This window comes from Uloborus diversus, chromosome 9 (assembly GCF_026930045.1).
Source record: "Uloborus diversus isolate 005 chromosome 9, Udiv.v.3.1, whole genome shotgun sequence".
Lineage (NCBI taxonomy): Eukaryota > Metazoa > Arthropoda > Arachnida > Araneae > Uloboridae > Uloborus > Uloborus diversus.
In genome coordinates, this window is record NC_072739.1 from 18302412 (window position 1) to 18318220 (window position 15809).

At 32.1% G+C, this 15809-nt stretch overlaps 1 protein-coding gene across 1 annotated transcript in view; it reads left to right on the top strand.

Moving 5' to 3' along the window:
• Positions 1–5: 5 nt before the first annotated feature.
• The window catches only part of LOC129229789 (ubiquitin-conjugating enzyme E2 variant 2-like), a gene marked incomplete at its 5' end in the record, with an annotated part of 28741 nt that continues 12937 nt past the window's right edge, over positions 6–15809 (top strand). Inside the window, 3 exons of the mRNA XM_054864164.1 lie at positions 6–21; positions 7145–7293; positions 10644–10769. Of these exons, the coding sequence (XP_054720139.1) occupies positions 6–21; positions 7145–7293; positions 10644–10769 (291 nt within the window). The remainder of the gene's footprint in view (positions 22–7144; positions 7294–10643; positions 10770–15809) is intronic.

Below are 15809 nucleotides of genomic sequence, written 5' to 3' on the forward strand. Positions count from 1 at the left end.
CGGCTCCCACCGGCGGATCGGGTATGTTTCGAAATAAATTAAATGCTCGTTTGTTTCAAGTACAATCCAATTCTTGTCAAATTATTTGAAATATTGTTCCACATTTCAACGGATGGTATTTTTTTCATCCCACTTTATGTTCCTGTCTTTATCCGATAATTTGTTCATAGGTCGATAGTAAGCAATTCTGCAAGTGTTGTCGTAAAGTTGACTTTTTCAAATGTGTACAAAAACTTTTAATAATTTTGTATTTGTGTAATCCTTGAAATTTCAGGCAACTTCACAATGTTTTCAATGCGTGCATGTTTTCAATTTCAATATACATTCTCTTTTCTCCGTTTTCCTGTCGGTATGTTTTTCCTTGTGGATTTGAAGTTTACTAGTCATGTGTTTCTTTATTCATTTGTTCAATTGTACCAAGTGTTTGTCTTTCGTGGAAATGCTTCATCTGTTACTTTTATGGTTTAACAATGATGGTTTTGAAATGCTCGAATGTCACTGTTGTAGTTTCTTAGTACGAGGTTGAGGTTAATTTTAACTCATGATAGGTTTTTTAAAATAACTAAATATTGATGATTTTGTGTTTCCTATTGAACATTTTACTCTTAGTTATTTTCTTTGCTTTGCATTGTTTTTCTTCTGTGAAATGGATGACCAGTTTAATCTGTTACTTTAAGAATAATTGTAAACATAGAAACCTCAGGGGTGGGGGTGTTCATGAATAAATCTGTATTGTAAAAAGATTGATATGATCTCTTATTTATTATGTGGCCAGACTTTGTCGTTTAAACCATTGTGAAGAGATAAAATGAAAAGACTTTTTTTCATGTTGTAGCAAAGATCCCAAGTCACATGATATACTTTAAAACAAAGCATTGGGAGAAATCAGGTTTCTTTTGCTAGTTTCACACAAAACGTGTCGGCTGTCCTTAGTTGTTGAGTCACGCGACTTGGGATCTCTGCATCAGCTTATGCTAAGTAAATGATTCGACCTGCTCCCTTCATTTATACTAATTCTTGCTCTAAAGTTGAAATGCAGTAGATACTGCTGACATTTGACTAGCCAGAAACTAATGAGATTTTTTTCATTAGGGTAAATCTTTTATTTTGTTTATAAAGATTTATGTTACTGATATTTTTTTCAAATCAATAACAGTTTATCGTGGTTATGAAAAAGTTTAATTTCTTACAAGTAACCTAACAACTGATCATTATAATTGATGTGTTTATTTTAGAGTTTGTGTACTTGGTTGCAGTACCTATTTGTAAACTCTTGTTTGGTATGATAGACAGCGATAGCCCAAAAAAAAAAAAAAAAAACCCTCAATAAAAGAAATTACACCTTGGGCACCCTCAGAGCTAGATAATGTAGACGCACACGCGGATACATCTGCTGACTTGCGGATACATTCGCCGCAGAGCTGTATGTCGTCCAATAATCGTAAAATTCTTAAATAAAAGATAAAGATTAGATCAATTGGAGATCAATTTGAAACGAATAAGAAGTAACGATAATATGTTTACTTCTAATTCCTCTGAAATTGATATTGATATTATTTATTTAGATTGTAAAAATTATTACAAGATTTATTTAGTACATCCACGCGTTCGGTGGATGTATTCGCTGCTGTGTGGATACATTCGCTGCTTGCACGCGCATCTCGCGATAATAGTTTAAATTCTTACTGCTTATTTCTAATTTGTTTTAAACTGATAGTATTTAATTAATTTGTTAAAGTTATAAATAGATAGTATATACGCAAGCGCGTAAGGTGGATACATTCGCTGTGGGCACGCGATAATCGTTCAAGTTCTTACTTTTCACTTTTCATTTGTTTTAAACTGATATTATTTAATTAATTTGTAAAAAATACTAATAGATAGTATGTACGCAAGCGCTTAAAGCGAATATATTCACTGCTATGTGGATACGTTCGTTGCGAGCACGCTCATCTCGGGACAATCATTCAGGTTCTCCTTCTTTACTTCTAATTTGTTTAATATTGCTAATGTAAAATGTAGTAATAAAAGCTAGATAATATAGACTGCTAAAAGAAGCTTAGTTTTAAAATTTTGAAATTTAGCTTAGGTCTTTGCATCTAAAAGGCTCACATAATTGGCATGATAATTTCCTTGTAACCTCAAAACATATACCTGCAAGTATTTATTTCTTATGATAATTATTATTATTTTTTGGAATCCGGACACTCCCCCCCCCCCCCCCATCCCTGTTTTTTTTTTTTTTTTTGTATGTGATAGACAATGATTAGCTTGCAGATACTTTTGAGTTTCCTGCGCAGATACTTTATACTTTTATCTGACTCTGGGCACCCTCTAGGATTGAACCCATCAGCTCTGTCGAGTCGGAGTGATTTTGGGGTAAAAAAGTCAAAATCGGGAATTGAAGGTTTACAATTCCCTAAAAGTCGGAGTTGATCATCCTCCTTTAAACTACACAACTCTGCCAGTGCTTGCTGAATTGGAGTCAGACTCATTTTAGGGGAAAGGAAAGTTGTATTCATAGTCATAGAGGTGGATACATGACCTAAACCGTTGACACTTACATAAGCGTAGCGTGAAGAGGGGGGGGGGGGGACATGGCCACAACTTGCTGAACCTTTACCTTTTAGCCCCAGAATTGGGAAATTAGCACAAAAATCAAGAAGAATTAGCAAAAAAATCTGCAAATATTTCTATTCATTTTATTTTATTATACCCACAGTTTAAATGTCGAGAGGGGCGGGGGCACATGGAGCATGTTCCCTGGAACTTAATGTCTCACTACATGAATTGTTCCAAAATCAGGTTGAAAATCATCATGAACATCAATTAAGATTTCTTTTCGATTTATTTTACCTTATTATTATTCCAAATGATATATTAATACAATTGATTATGAATTTCTCATGCTACCATGAGCATAGGGTTTATTGCTTATACAAAATATTGAACAATCGAATTCAATAAAATGAAGAAAAGGCGAAAAAAACTATTTTGCTGGCCGTTGACTGTGACTTCACTGTTCAGTCTTCCAAGTATAAGACTGCAAAAACAATATAAAAAAAATCCATACATAATGTGCTAAGACTGCGACTTATGTATCATAACATGAATTAATTTTAAAACAGTAAAAAAAGTATTTTTGGTTTAAGAAAAAAAAGAAACCATGATTCTTGCTTTAATAAAATAGAAACTTGTATGATTATTTTTTAAGGTATGAAACTTCAAAATTTAAGTTAGAAACAATTTTAATATGAAAATATTGTTTGGAGTAGTGATTGATTTCTAACCAAGATTTGTAACCAAGGTTATCAATTTCGCTCTGTTAAAAAAAAGAAAAATTAGAGACAACCTTTAGTCTCATCCTTAAATGTAATGTCAACAAATATCACTATAATCATCTTCTTAAAACTTAAGCAAAAGGTGGTGCAGCGCCATGTCCAAGGGGAGGGTTTTAGGGGTTAAACCCCTCCCTTGGGGAAAAAATAAGCAAAATGAAGAAAATGTATATTTGACTTAAATTTAATTTAATGAGAAAGTTTGCGTTCAGCATTTTTATTTTATTTTAATTTTCTCTCTGAAGTTTTTTGCGATTTACAACTGCTAAAGCCTTACAAACTGGTGTAATATTTCGGAAAAAGTATGGCGGAAGAACCGCTGAATGATCTACCAATGCAAAGAAAGAATATTGCTTATCATAAGGAGCTTATGGTGAATTTGGCATATGTTACATCTGGGCAGTTCTCAAAAGGTGGGAACAAAAAAGTTAACTCTGAGCAATTTCAAAAATTTTCAAATTTGACATCAATTTTGCTTTTATTCTATAGTATGCATACCTAGAACACAATATATGAACATGAAAAGACAGCAGGTATTAGTAAAAATTGTTAATTAGCAAATCAAATCAGCAGTCTGTAGGTAACAGATTTTGGACATTGTTGTCCTGTAGGTAACGGATTTTGGACATCATCTTAATGTAAGTTTCACCATTTTTGACAATTGTTAATCTGATTTTTAACTTTTCCAATGAAAATTTTATTTACTACTTTTTGAATTTTGCAATTTAATAATAAAGAGGATATTAATCAAATACTTGAATGGCTTTACATACTGCTCTTTACATATAATGATAAATAAAGTTAAGTATAAGTTTTGGAATGATTTTGAAAAAGTTGATGAAAGGTAAAAAAAAAGCTTCAAATTAAAAATAATACAAATGTAAAAAGTGGCATCAGTTTTAAAAATGAATAATTTTTGTAATATCATAAAAATTAAAACGATGTCTAAAAATAATTATTGAAAAAAGAAATTCGTATTTCTATTTGGAGATCGTTAAATTATGTTTCGAAAAGAAAGAGAAAAAAAATTCTAAAATAATAAAAGCGGGGGAAAAAAATTGCTAGCGCAGGTGATAAAGTCGCCAAAACTGGTGCAGCTGACGAAAAACTACATTTGTCAAACTGGAATTCCCCTTTGGTAACCTTTAACTTATCGTACACTGTGTTGTCGCCAACGGAGTTTGCTTGGCGATTTTAGCGCAAAATGGCTTTCGTTCGATCATAACCAGCCATGTTTCTACTGTAATTTATCTATTGTTCAATGTGTAACGTATTAATTATGCAAAATACCAATGGATTAAAGAAGATAACATTATAATAACCATTTTTATTGAGGTTAGAAGACAGTGGATGATCAAAAATTATGAATAAACGGACAGAATTATCGGCGTCAAGATCGTAACGCGATTTGGACATCTCGCATGTATGTTTAAGAAAAATCATTTTTCTTCTAAGATACTGCATAAAAGCTTATGAAAACACTTTTAAACAATTAAAAATTGATTCTCAGGATCGATAAATACCTTTAAAACGAAAACATCATATACTTAGTTCTCAAATAATAGCATTGTAAAGATCGTAACTTTTGGACATACATCAAATTTAACTTACTTTTTTCTAAAATCGTTTACAAAGTAAATAATCTGTCTTTACTTTTGTTATTTGTGTAAAATATTAACAAAAAATTATTCAGTGTAACATTCATACCTTTAATTTTTTTTTGAAACGTATGGAAATAATTAAAAAATTTTTTTTTTAATAGTACATTTGCTCAGTTAACGTTTTGGTATGTCCAAAATTGTGCCTTTTAGCAAAGAAAATATTTTTTTAAGGGCATTTGAAGAGCAATTTTTCCATAATTTATGTCAATTCTTGTCTCTATACAATGTTATAATTTAACTCAAAAATTTTTGAGTTAAAATGAAAGTTATTTGGTGTTGAAGATTCAAAGTTGAGGTCTGTGTTTGCTCCCACCTTTTGAGAACTGCCCATCTATGAATATGCATTAGTGATTGTGCTTGGCTATGTAATTTGCATCTGCAAAGAGCTCTTTCTTGTTTAGTTTATTAAGCATTATTTCAGAACATAATAACCTGATATACATTCTACATTATAAAAGAATTTGTGAAGAGTTTTTAACACTCATTGCAATACATTACATAGTAAACAGATTTAATTAAATAGAAGCAAGCAAAGTTTGATTAAAGCGAATCTGTGAAACAAAGGAATACTTTGGTAACTTGTACAGCTAGAGGTATTCCTTCAAGAATACAGCAGTCCTTACATGTGAATAAACGCCATACTGGGATCGGCAATTTGTCGTAAAACTAAAAGCTGTAAGGGGGTTGAATTCTCCTCCTCCCTACTGGTAAGATTAAAACCCCTCCCTTTATGAAAATCTGGACACGGGCCTGAGGTGGTGAAGGTTACTATTAGAGATTACAAAAACATGGCTGCTGAAAATAGATTCTTAGAAATTAACAGTGTCCCACAGGTATAACACTCTCCCCTACTGCGTGAAAGAAGATACCAGAGCTTTAATGCTCAACCTGAGACTCCAAGTAACTGCTTTTCTGCTTATGCATACTTGGTCCATTTTTCACACTCATGATGGTCTGCTGGGATATGATATTGTGCTACAGGAAGGCTACTCTGTTGTGGGAAGGTAATGGACAGTCTCTGCAGAAATAAGTTATTAAGATATATTTGAAGAAACACAATTCACATTCCGTAATAACATGGCTGCCACACTTCCGTCCAAGGGACGGAATTCCGTCTTTTCAAAAGTTTCGGCCATCGGATTTTTTTTTTTTTTCATGTTCAAAAGGATTTTTATAGATGAAGCCAATTTTTACTTTTGAATCTCTCACTCTCAAAAAAGGTCTTATTCTTCTGAGGACAAAAAACTGGTCCATCTTTTAAGTTAAAAATATAAGCTGTTTTTAAATTACTAAATAAGTTACTCAATCTGTTGATTTCAACCATTCTTATCTAATTCTGGAAAGTTTTTTTTTTTTTTTTATCACAATGCATCTTATAGCCAAGAATCTCATACCTGAATATTTTTTTAATTACTATTTTTTTGTATGAAATATGAACTATTTATGTAACCTGAACTATACAATCTGCAGCTTTTTTTTTCTGCAGTAGCAAATAGTAAGTTTTTTTAATTGTATTTTATTATTAGGTTCTTTTTCTACTTTTACCTCCTAAAAATCTTGGACAATGATACGTTATTTTTTGTTATTTAGGTTTTAATTTTTACTTAATCTTACAATTTGGTTTTACTATATAGTTACAGCATCAAAAATTAGCATTATATATGTCTAAAACATCAAACAAACTAAGCGCTAACATTTTGGTGTCGCGAAATGGAGCCACGCGCTTTTCAGTCCTGGCCAATTTTTAGAGTGGCACCCATGCGTAATAAAAATGATAGGGAAATGCTGGAATTTGATGTTTCTCCGTGCTTTATTTTTAGCAGGAACAAAATAAGCAGGTTTGTACAAAGTACATTATATGACAAAAATGCAAAAAAATTGAAGAAGGAAAAGTTTGGATATAGTGCCTTTTATTTTCTTACAGCGGTGCTGGTTTGTAATACTAAAACTTGATTATGTTATGTTCATTAACTTATTTATAAAATAATCATGCCATTGATTTGTTGCAAAACAATTTTTTACTTGATGAGAATTTTCGGAGATGAATTGGAAAGAGTAAAATATTTATTGATTGTAGATGAATATACATACTTTGTTGATCAATTTTTGTAAGCCATTGATTTTTCAATGTAATTTAATTTTTAGGTGTTGTAGTTCCTCGTAACTTTCGTCTCCTGGAAGAACTTGAGCAAGGTCAAAAAGGAGTTGGGGATGGAACAATTAGCTGGGGATTAGAAGATGATAGTGATATGACTTTAACACAATGGACAGGAATGATTATCGGACCACCACGAGTAAGTTTTGTTTCATGTGGATGTAATTTTGCAATGAAGCATTTTTAATGATTTTTTCCTCATTTAAAATGTTAATACAGTCGAGTCCCGACTTACGCGAGGGATGCGTTCCAAGATACCTCGCGTAAGTCGGAATTTCGCGTTGTAGAACAAGGTATGTTTAATAATTTTTTATAAACATACCCAATTGTTTCAGACATTTGTAAACATCTCTCATATTGCTTCAAACCATTTATTAACTACATATTGCAGTATCTTTTACAAAAAAACGACTTTTTCTGTATTTTAGAAAAAAAGTTATTATTTGACATAAAATTTTGTAATTTAGCACAAAATCAATGATTAATGGGAAAAAGTTAAGAATCGGAGCGGTTATTTGTACAAACAAAGCGTTGTTTAGACTAATACAGTGGGTGAACTTAAGCTTTCAGTGATGCTAAAGGGATGAAAGTCCATTCACAAAACCAATATTTAGTGTCAACGAAGCCCATTCTAACTCTCCGCCGCTCTTTTCCGAAAAATCTCATGTTGCAGGCGAGTAATTTGTGTCCGCACTAAAAAATTCATTACTCATGAAAAACTCGCGTTATAGCCATTTCGCGTAAGTCGGATCATGTTGTATCGGGATCCGACTGTATTTCAATTTTTTTTTGTTAAAATTGTCATTAAATTTCATAGAGGTTCATAACTCTCCTATTTGTTAGGGTCAGGTGGGGGAAATATGGGTCAAATAACCATAACATCTTAATATTTTCTTAGTATAAAAGATAAAATGGTTTAATTTGACATGGAGTAAGCTTAAATAATTTAGAAATTATTCAAATAATCCCTTTACCTAAAATTGCATTATTTATTTAAATGCAATTTATATTTATATTTGTTTAAATTAAACGAGTGACCAAGAATTACCCCGGATCGGAGCAATTATGGATCAGACATGGGGCAAATATGGGTCACCCCTTTTTATAAAGTAATCCTTGTCAAAAGTAATTAACCATTCTAAATTATTCTTTCTTAGCCCACAAAGATATTTTTTAATGATAAACAATTTTATATTAAGGAAATAGCACATTATAATTGAAATAATTTGATGTTACTCTTACAATTTTTATTGCTCTTTGCTCTAAGCCCTTAAGGGCTTTAAATTAATTAACTTTTTTTTTTTTTGCTGCATGTTTTGTTTTAAAAAAGCAATTAACTAAATGTATTTATAAATGCTTGGTATTTTGTGTGTGGGGTGGGGAGGGGGATTCATATTTTAATGAGTTTTTATTGTAAGGTTAATGTAATCTGCCATTACTTATTGCATTATGTACCAACAGCTCTAAAATATATGTAAAACTTTTAAGTTTTACTTATAATTTGAAGTTTCTGAAGTCGACAATCTAATATTGCTTCTGCATCGGTACTGTACATATCTTTTGATTTCATGTTTATGAATGATATTTCATCTGAATCTTGAAAAAAAAAAAATCTTCAAAGATTTAATTTCTAATAACTTGCTTAAAAAGTTGAGTCAGCCTAAAAAAAGTGTGTACACAGTAAACTCCCGATTATCGGCAGTCAAATTATCCACAGGTCTTTTATTTAATTTTAAATGGTCATTAAATGTTTTTTAATAAACATATGATTGTGTAATTGTATGTTTTTAGTTTTTATAGGCGTATATTTTTTGCATTCAATGCTAGAAGAAGCAAAGTAGCAATGTTTTTAGCTAAAATTTTAAATGTATGTATAAGTGTAATTCATGTTTTTTAGCTATTGTATGCAGTAGTATAGTTTAATACCTATTCGGATTTTCCGTGGTTTCCACTTATCCACGGTCGGAGGCGGCAAGTGGGGCTTATAAGTGCACGGGCAAATTTTTTTTAGGAAGTTGAAGACTATTTTAGGCTATCTTGAGTGATTTGGGGGGGGGGGGGGGAGGCTTCTAATGGTTCCCTTGCGAAAATGTTTTGGGATTGTAGTTTTAAAAACGTGTTTTAGTACAGTTTTGTCAATGTTTGGAGAATGGAGAGGAGTTTTCAAGGTTGTCCCCATAATGTTTTTTTAATTAAGTCTAATTATTGATAATAATAATAACGTAGACGTTTGGACTGTCTTTCGTAATGTAAGGGTAAGGAAGGCTCTTCCCGAGGAAAAAAAATCAAACTGATGTCTTAAAGACCCAACTATCTTTAGCAGGTTTAGAGCAAAGGGATTGAGGCTCTTACTCAGAAATTTTGCTAAGATTAAAACATTTTTTAAATGACTTTTAAAACATTATTTTAGACTTCTCTTTTATTGACTTAGGAGGAACGAAAGGGTTCGGAGGTTCTCACAGCATTTTTCTTTTTTTTTTTTGAACTGAGAGGAAGTTCAAGAACTCAGTCTTGAACTTCCTTTGGAAACTTAAGAAAAAGATCCCCGAATTTAATTTTTTCTAAATTGGAGTCTTAAACACAGTTTTACGTTATCTAGGGGATTCTCTTCCTGATTTCCCCCCCTCAAACTGGAGTCTTCATAACGCAAACTTAGTTCGTCTTTGTATAGGAAGGAGGGAGTGCGTTCGAGACTTTTTCTCCAGGAAATTTTATTAAGCAATATTTGGTGACGTTAATGTTCGGGTAATCTCACCCACAATGTTTTGAAATTCAAATCTTAATGTTGAGGCAATCATTGATGATAAAAAAGGTGGAGGGACAGTCGCCCCCCCTCCCCCCTCCCTGAATCGCTGCCACTCTCCACGGTTGCTGTGCCACCCTATTTCACAGATAATCGAGAGTTTACTGTAGTACTCTAGTTAAATATAATGATATTATTTATTTTGTTTCTTCATTTATTTTTGTATTTTGCATGTAAGATATGTACTGGGGATTTAGAAATATGAAAGGAAGTTTTCATTAAAAAAAGTTCTTCAGTTACTTTTTAATTGTTTTGAAAATTTCCTGTTTTCCATCAAAATACTGGTCTTACATTTTCCTATTTTTTTGCCAAAATATCCTACTTTTTGATTGTCAAAATGCGCTATAACACCTGCATAAGATTTAAGAAAAATTAAAAAGCAACAACATTTAAATTAAACACCTGATTGGTTTCTCTCAGACTAAAATTGATGTTTAAAGGTGACAGCATTAGTAAATGACAATTTCAAATAATTTTGCATTATGGTACTACACTATAATGTTTATTAATTGTATTAAAAGATATTCTTCTGTTTGCCAATAAATTGTCGTTTATTAAAATTTGTTTGCTGAATTAAAAAAAAAAAAAAAAATTGCCCGAAATTCCAACTCAAATATACCAAATCAAATACTGATCAAATATTTGATGCATTCATCAGATACTAAATTTAATCCATTTATTTTCAGACACCATATGAAAACAGGATCTATAGTTTGAAAGTAGAATGTGGACTTCAATATCCTGATGAACCTCCAAATGTTAGGTTTATATCAAAGATAAAAATGACTGGTGTTAGTGAAAGTTCTGGAATTGTAAGTTGATTTTTCTAGTCACCAATGAATATTTTTCTGATGTTTTTTTTTAATGATTGAAATCTACATCTTTAAAAGAGTTTTTCTTTCTTTTTATTTATTTATTTATTTACTTATTTATTATTTATTTTTTTACACATTACCCTCAATTTTGTACACTCAAAATCCAACATCTGCCTCTATAAAATTGTCCTATTTTGGTTTACTGTCAAATTCTATGGCATGGATATCACTGATTTTGTGCCTACCATAATTTTTATCTTTTTTTATGTCTCATATTCCATAGCAAAGGATTTACATGATGGCAATTTCACCATACCATCTTCCGAATTTCAACTCATTTGCATCTCAGTTGAACTAAAATTCAGAAATTCAGAGGTAGAATTTAGAAAAAAAAAGTCTCTGCTTTAACAGACTTGTAACTATAAAAACCCCCTTCCCCCACCTTTCCGAAACATTACAGGAGCAGTACTATGATCAGTGGCATACCTACAGTGGTGTCACCCGGAGTGGTAATTTGTGGTGTAATCTCCCCCCCCCCCCACACACACAAGAAAAAGAAAAGGTTTTACTATTCAATGTAAACATGAAATTCATACAAATTTCTGAAACAACTACATTTGTGTTATAAGGATATTTTAAGTCGGCTAATGTACAAAATTTAAATAACACTATGAACGTTTTTTTACATAACTTGCACTAGATTCAAATGTCACACACGACAGCAGGCCGTCAGGACTCAAAAGGTCAAAAAAGTAAGGAGGTGATGAAATTTGTGGCCCCTTAATAATTACAAACATAGGCAGAGTGGTAATACAACCTAGAAATCAGGGAAATTTTAATTTCTGGAAAAATTAGGATATTTTAAAAATTTCTCAAAATATCACTGAAAAGTATAGTTTTCAACCACCAAACCTATGAAAATTTTCCTCTCTGATATTTCTTTTCATTTTGAAAGGAAAGTTTTTTCCCCCCCAAATTAAACTTTTTCACATTCTAAAATTATTTTGAACTGCTACAAACCAGCAAAGCCTCGATCTAACCGAACAAAAAATGATAAAATCTTGTAATACTACTTAAAATCAGATATGCTTTTCATTTTTTTTATTAACTCAAAAGTTCTAATGATCATGTTATTAATTATTAATACTATTTTAATATTTTGCTTGATATAGCTATGATCACAACATTTTGCATCTGTGTTGGGAATTGTATTTTGTTTTTCGATTGTTAATAAGCTTTGTTTCGAAGGCTTGTAAACAAAATTTGTTTATTTTCATTAAAACCTTAATTCAGAAATATTTAATTAAAATAGTCTAATCATTTCGAGTGCTAGTTTTCAAATGTCACATGTTGAGATTTGAAATTAATTTTAAAAATCTTCATCTTCAAGTACTTTGAATGTTATCTTACTGTTTTCTGATATAAAATACTACTGCTTGCCTTAACTGTATAATCAGGGTAATTTTTGGAGCAAAATCAGGGCATTGTCAGGGAGCATTTTTTCAGGATTTTGTTACCACCATGACAGGGCAAGATAATGGGGTTTAGTTTTTTGCAATTAGAGGAAGTCACTTCAAGGTCTAAGTTTTGACAGTATGAACCTAAACCTACGTGTAGTATTCACTCCATGATGTGGGATGGGAAAAAGGGGGTCCCGTGGGTTTACCCCCAGAAAATTTTCAAATTTGTTGTCTTAGAAATGCACTTGGGCTTCATATTTTTCAAAAACTTGTAATTCTACTTCGGGTGTCACCCTCAGATGGGTAACACGTAGGGCAGGGTGCCCCCCCCCCCTAAAACGCCACTGCTATGATTATACACTGTGTCGTAACTAATAAGGGGAAAGCTGATTTTTTATTTTTTGGAGATGTTAGTATACGAAGCATATAATACTAAAAAAAAATACCATCCCGAATCCCCACCCCTCATGCTCCCCTAGTGATGTGGATCGGGTAAATACCCAGCGGGTAGGTAAATATTTTTTGGGTATTTACCCGGGTATTTACCCAAGGCCTGGGTAAATACCCAAAAACTGGGTATTTTATAAAAAATGCAAAAAAGTGAATGTGAAATTTTTTTTAAAAATCTAAATATGAAATAATTGGTGAAACTGATATATACATATGTATTACACAGTTTATAATTTTTTTTATTGAAAGACTTGATGAAATCATGAAAGAAACATATCGTGAACCAAAGAATCTTTCTTTTCAATGTCATAATTGGAGAAGTATAAGCAATTCATTAAGAACTTCAGGATTTCAAAATCACAATCTAGGTTAGTCATATCCAAAAAGAAAAAAAAGGAAGCATGAGGGATGTTTGGAAGAATAAACTGAGAAGTTATTAAGACACTGTGGTGTTATTTATTTTATTGATATTTAAGTGATAACATGGAAAATATAGAAACAATTTTCACATTAATAAGCAGAAAAAAAGCAAAAATTTTCTTTTCTGTTGCCTTGCTCATTTGCATTTGCTCCCCTGTAGGGTGGGAAGGTAAATATTTTTTTGGGTATTTATCCGAAGGCAGGGTAAATCCCCTAGTAATTGCTCATTTTTCAAATTTTTTTTAGGTAGTATTAAAAGGTGACTATTTTCTTTTTTAAACATAAACCCTAAAATAAAAGATTAAAAATTTTAAATGAATTTCAAATGTTTATGTATATTATGTGTGTATATATATATATACATATATATGTGTGTGATGCCGAATACACCTGAACAATTGAACTAAGTTTGGAGGAAATTTCTGCATAAGATATAGGTAAATATATAGTAATAATAAATTGAGCGACATTTCGTTACATTTTGGTGTCATGCAGGGACATACTACTGGGTTATAAAAGACTAGGACCTTAAAAAAAATTGATGTTTGCTTTTTTTTGTAACCAGTTAAGCTTTTTTCTTTTTGTAGAATGGCTTTTTATATCTGAAATTTGGCTATCAACATTGATTAGGCGTATCCAACACTATTTAATGTGAATATCATATTAGATTGCTAAGCTGTTTCACACAATAATTCTTTAAATATGTGATCAAAATACAATTTTTGGGCAAAAATTTATTGTTTTGTATATGGTTGGTTGTATATATACATAATGGAATATATACAGAAAAGTAATTCAGTTGAATATAAATTTTTGAAATAAATACCCGGGTATTTACCCATTTTGGGTATTTACCCGGGTATATACCCTGGGTATTTACCCCTAAAAATAAATACCCGGGTATTTTACATCACTATGCTCCCCCAACCCTTCTGAAACATTGCAAGAACAGTAGTATGATTATACATTTACAGCTCAAAAAGTAATGATATTACCGGAATTTTCCTTTTTTTATTTAACTCCTAATATTATTATAAACCAGTGGTTCCCATTTTACAGCCTGCAGGCCACATCTGACCTATTAAGCTGATCTGTGTGGCCCATTTTGTGTTGCAACTCGAAGAGTACTTTTAATGACAATGTTGCAATAGGAGCCAAATATTTAGAAATAGGTTTCTGTTAAACAGGTTGCATTTAACAAAAATCGCATCAAGTAATAACAACAATTATTGATTTGCAATTTTCTGTTTTTTCTCATTTTGTTTAGAATAAGTAAAATATTTTGTAATTTTATATGTGCTCTAGCTCGCGAGAACCATTTCAGTATGATCTGTGGCACTCGGAAAGAAAATGTTGGGGACTGCTGTAAACAAATTGTTGTATACAGTGCAAAACGTTTAACAGGAAACTGAGAATACCGAAAGAAGAATTTCATGTTAAAAGATTTATATTAAAGTGCACAATATACAGTCTGGACCGCTATACCACTTCGTGTTAGCCGATTTTTCATGCTAAGCATTTTTGTGTTAAACATATTTTATTGTACACCTTTTTTTGTATTAGTGTCTGTCAATAAATAACGAGGCAGAGGCTATAAAACAGATTTTATTTGACATCCTTCAAAAATACTGACCGAAATGGTTTAAACACTTATCCCTCTGGGAAATTAGTCACATAATTCCATGCCAATAAAGTCTTTTGGCTACTACTGGAACTAATTACGCACCCACTCTTTTACATCGTCGTTCAAATGAAATCCTTGTCCCCGAAGTGCCTTCTTGAGTTCCTCAAAGATGTGGGATCATATGGGGATAGATGTGGACTATAAAGGAGGTGCCTCAAGACTTCCCACTTAAATTTCTGCAAAAGTTCCTTTTTTGAGTTGGCTGTTTGTGGTTTCGGTAAATTTTCATTTGCTGTCATCCTGTTGCAGAGAGCCAATGCAACTGAGGAAATTTAAGTGGGAAGTCTTAACCACCCCCCTTATAGTCTAGATCAGGGCTCTCCAACCTACGGCCCAAGGGCCGGATCCGGACCACGAAAAGATTTGGTCCGGCCCGCGGGAAGCTTACAAATTTTTTTTTCTCTTTTTTTTGGAATAGAGGCAGTCTTGTTGGAAATATAATTGAGGCATTATTTTTAATTACAATCAATTATTTAAAATCTTTTTACCGTTAATTTTAACCGTTTTTAAATCATTTTTTATTGTTAACTACAAGTGCAGCACCTATCTCTCTTTTTGAGAACAGATCTCTTTTCTCCGTCACATTCTAACATTAGTCCCTTGGCATGGGACATTTTCTGGCCCCAGGGAAAACACTTGTGCTCACTCCTGTCTTCACCAGTATTTAATTAGTGGTCAGCTCAGCCTGAGAGGGAGGCTGACACCAGATTTAAATGTTCATTGCCAAATTTTAATGCTCGATTCTGAATTTTGCGAAAAAAAACTTGACAACAGGAATCGAAAGTTTCCCACAAATAGCTTTGAAGACCTTGATCGTGCATCGGACGAAATTAAACTCTTTCAAAACCCTTTTAAGTGCGATATTGACAGGTGCCTTCTGAAATGCAGCTGGAAGGCATTGAGTTAATAACTAATAACTAATGACTTACTCAAGACAGCTTTCCAGGAATGATACAAGGAAGGTGACTTACTTCCATTTTACAGTTCTCTACCAGAAAAAGAATTTAAAAATTTCAAAAATCA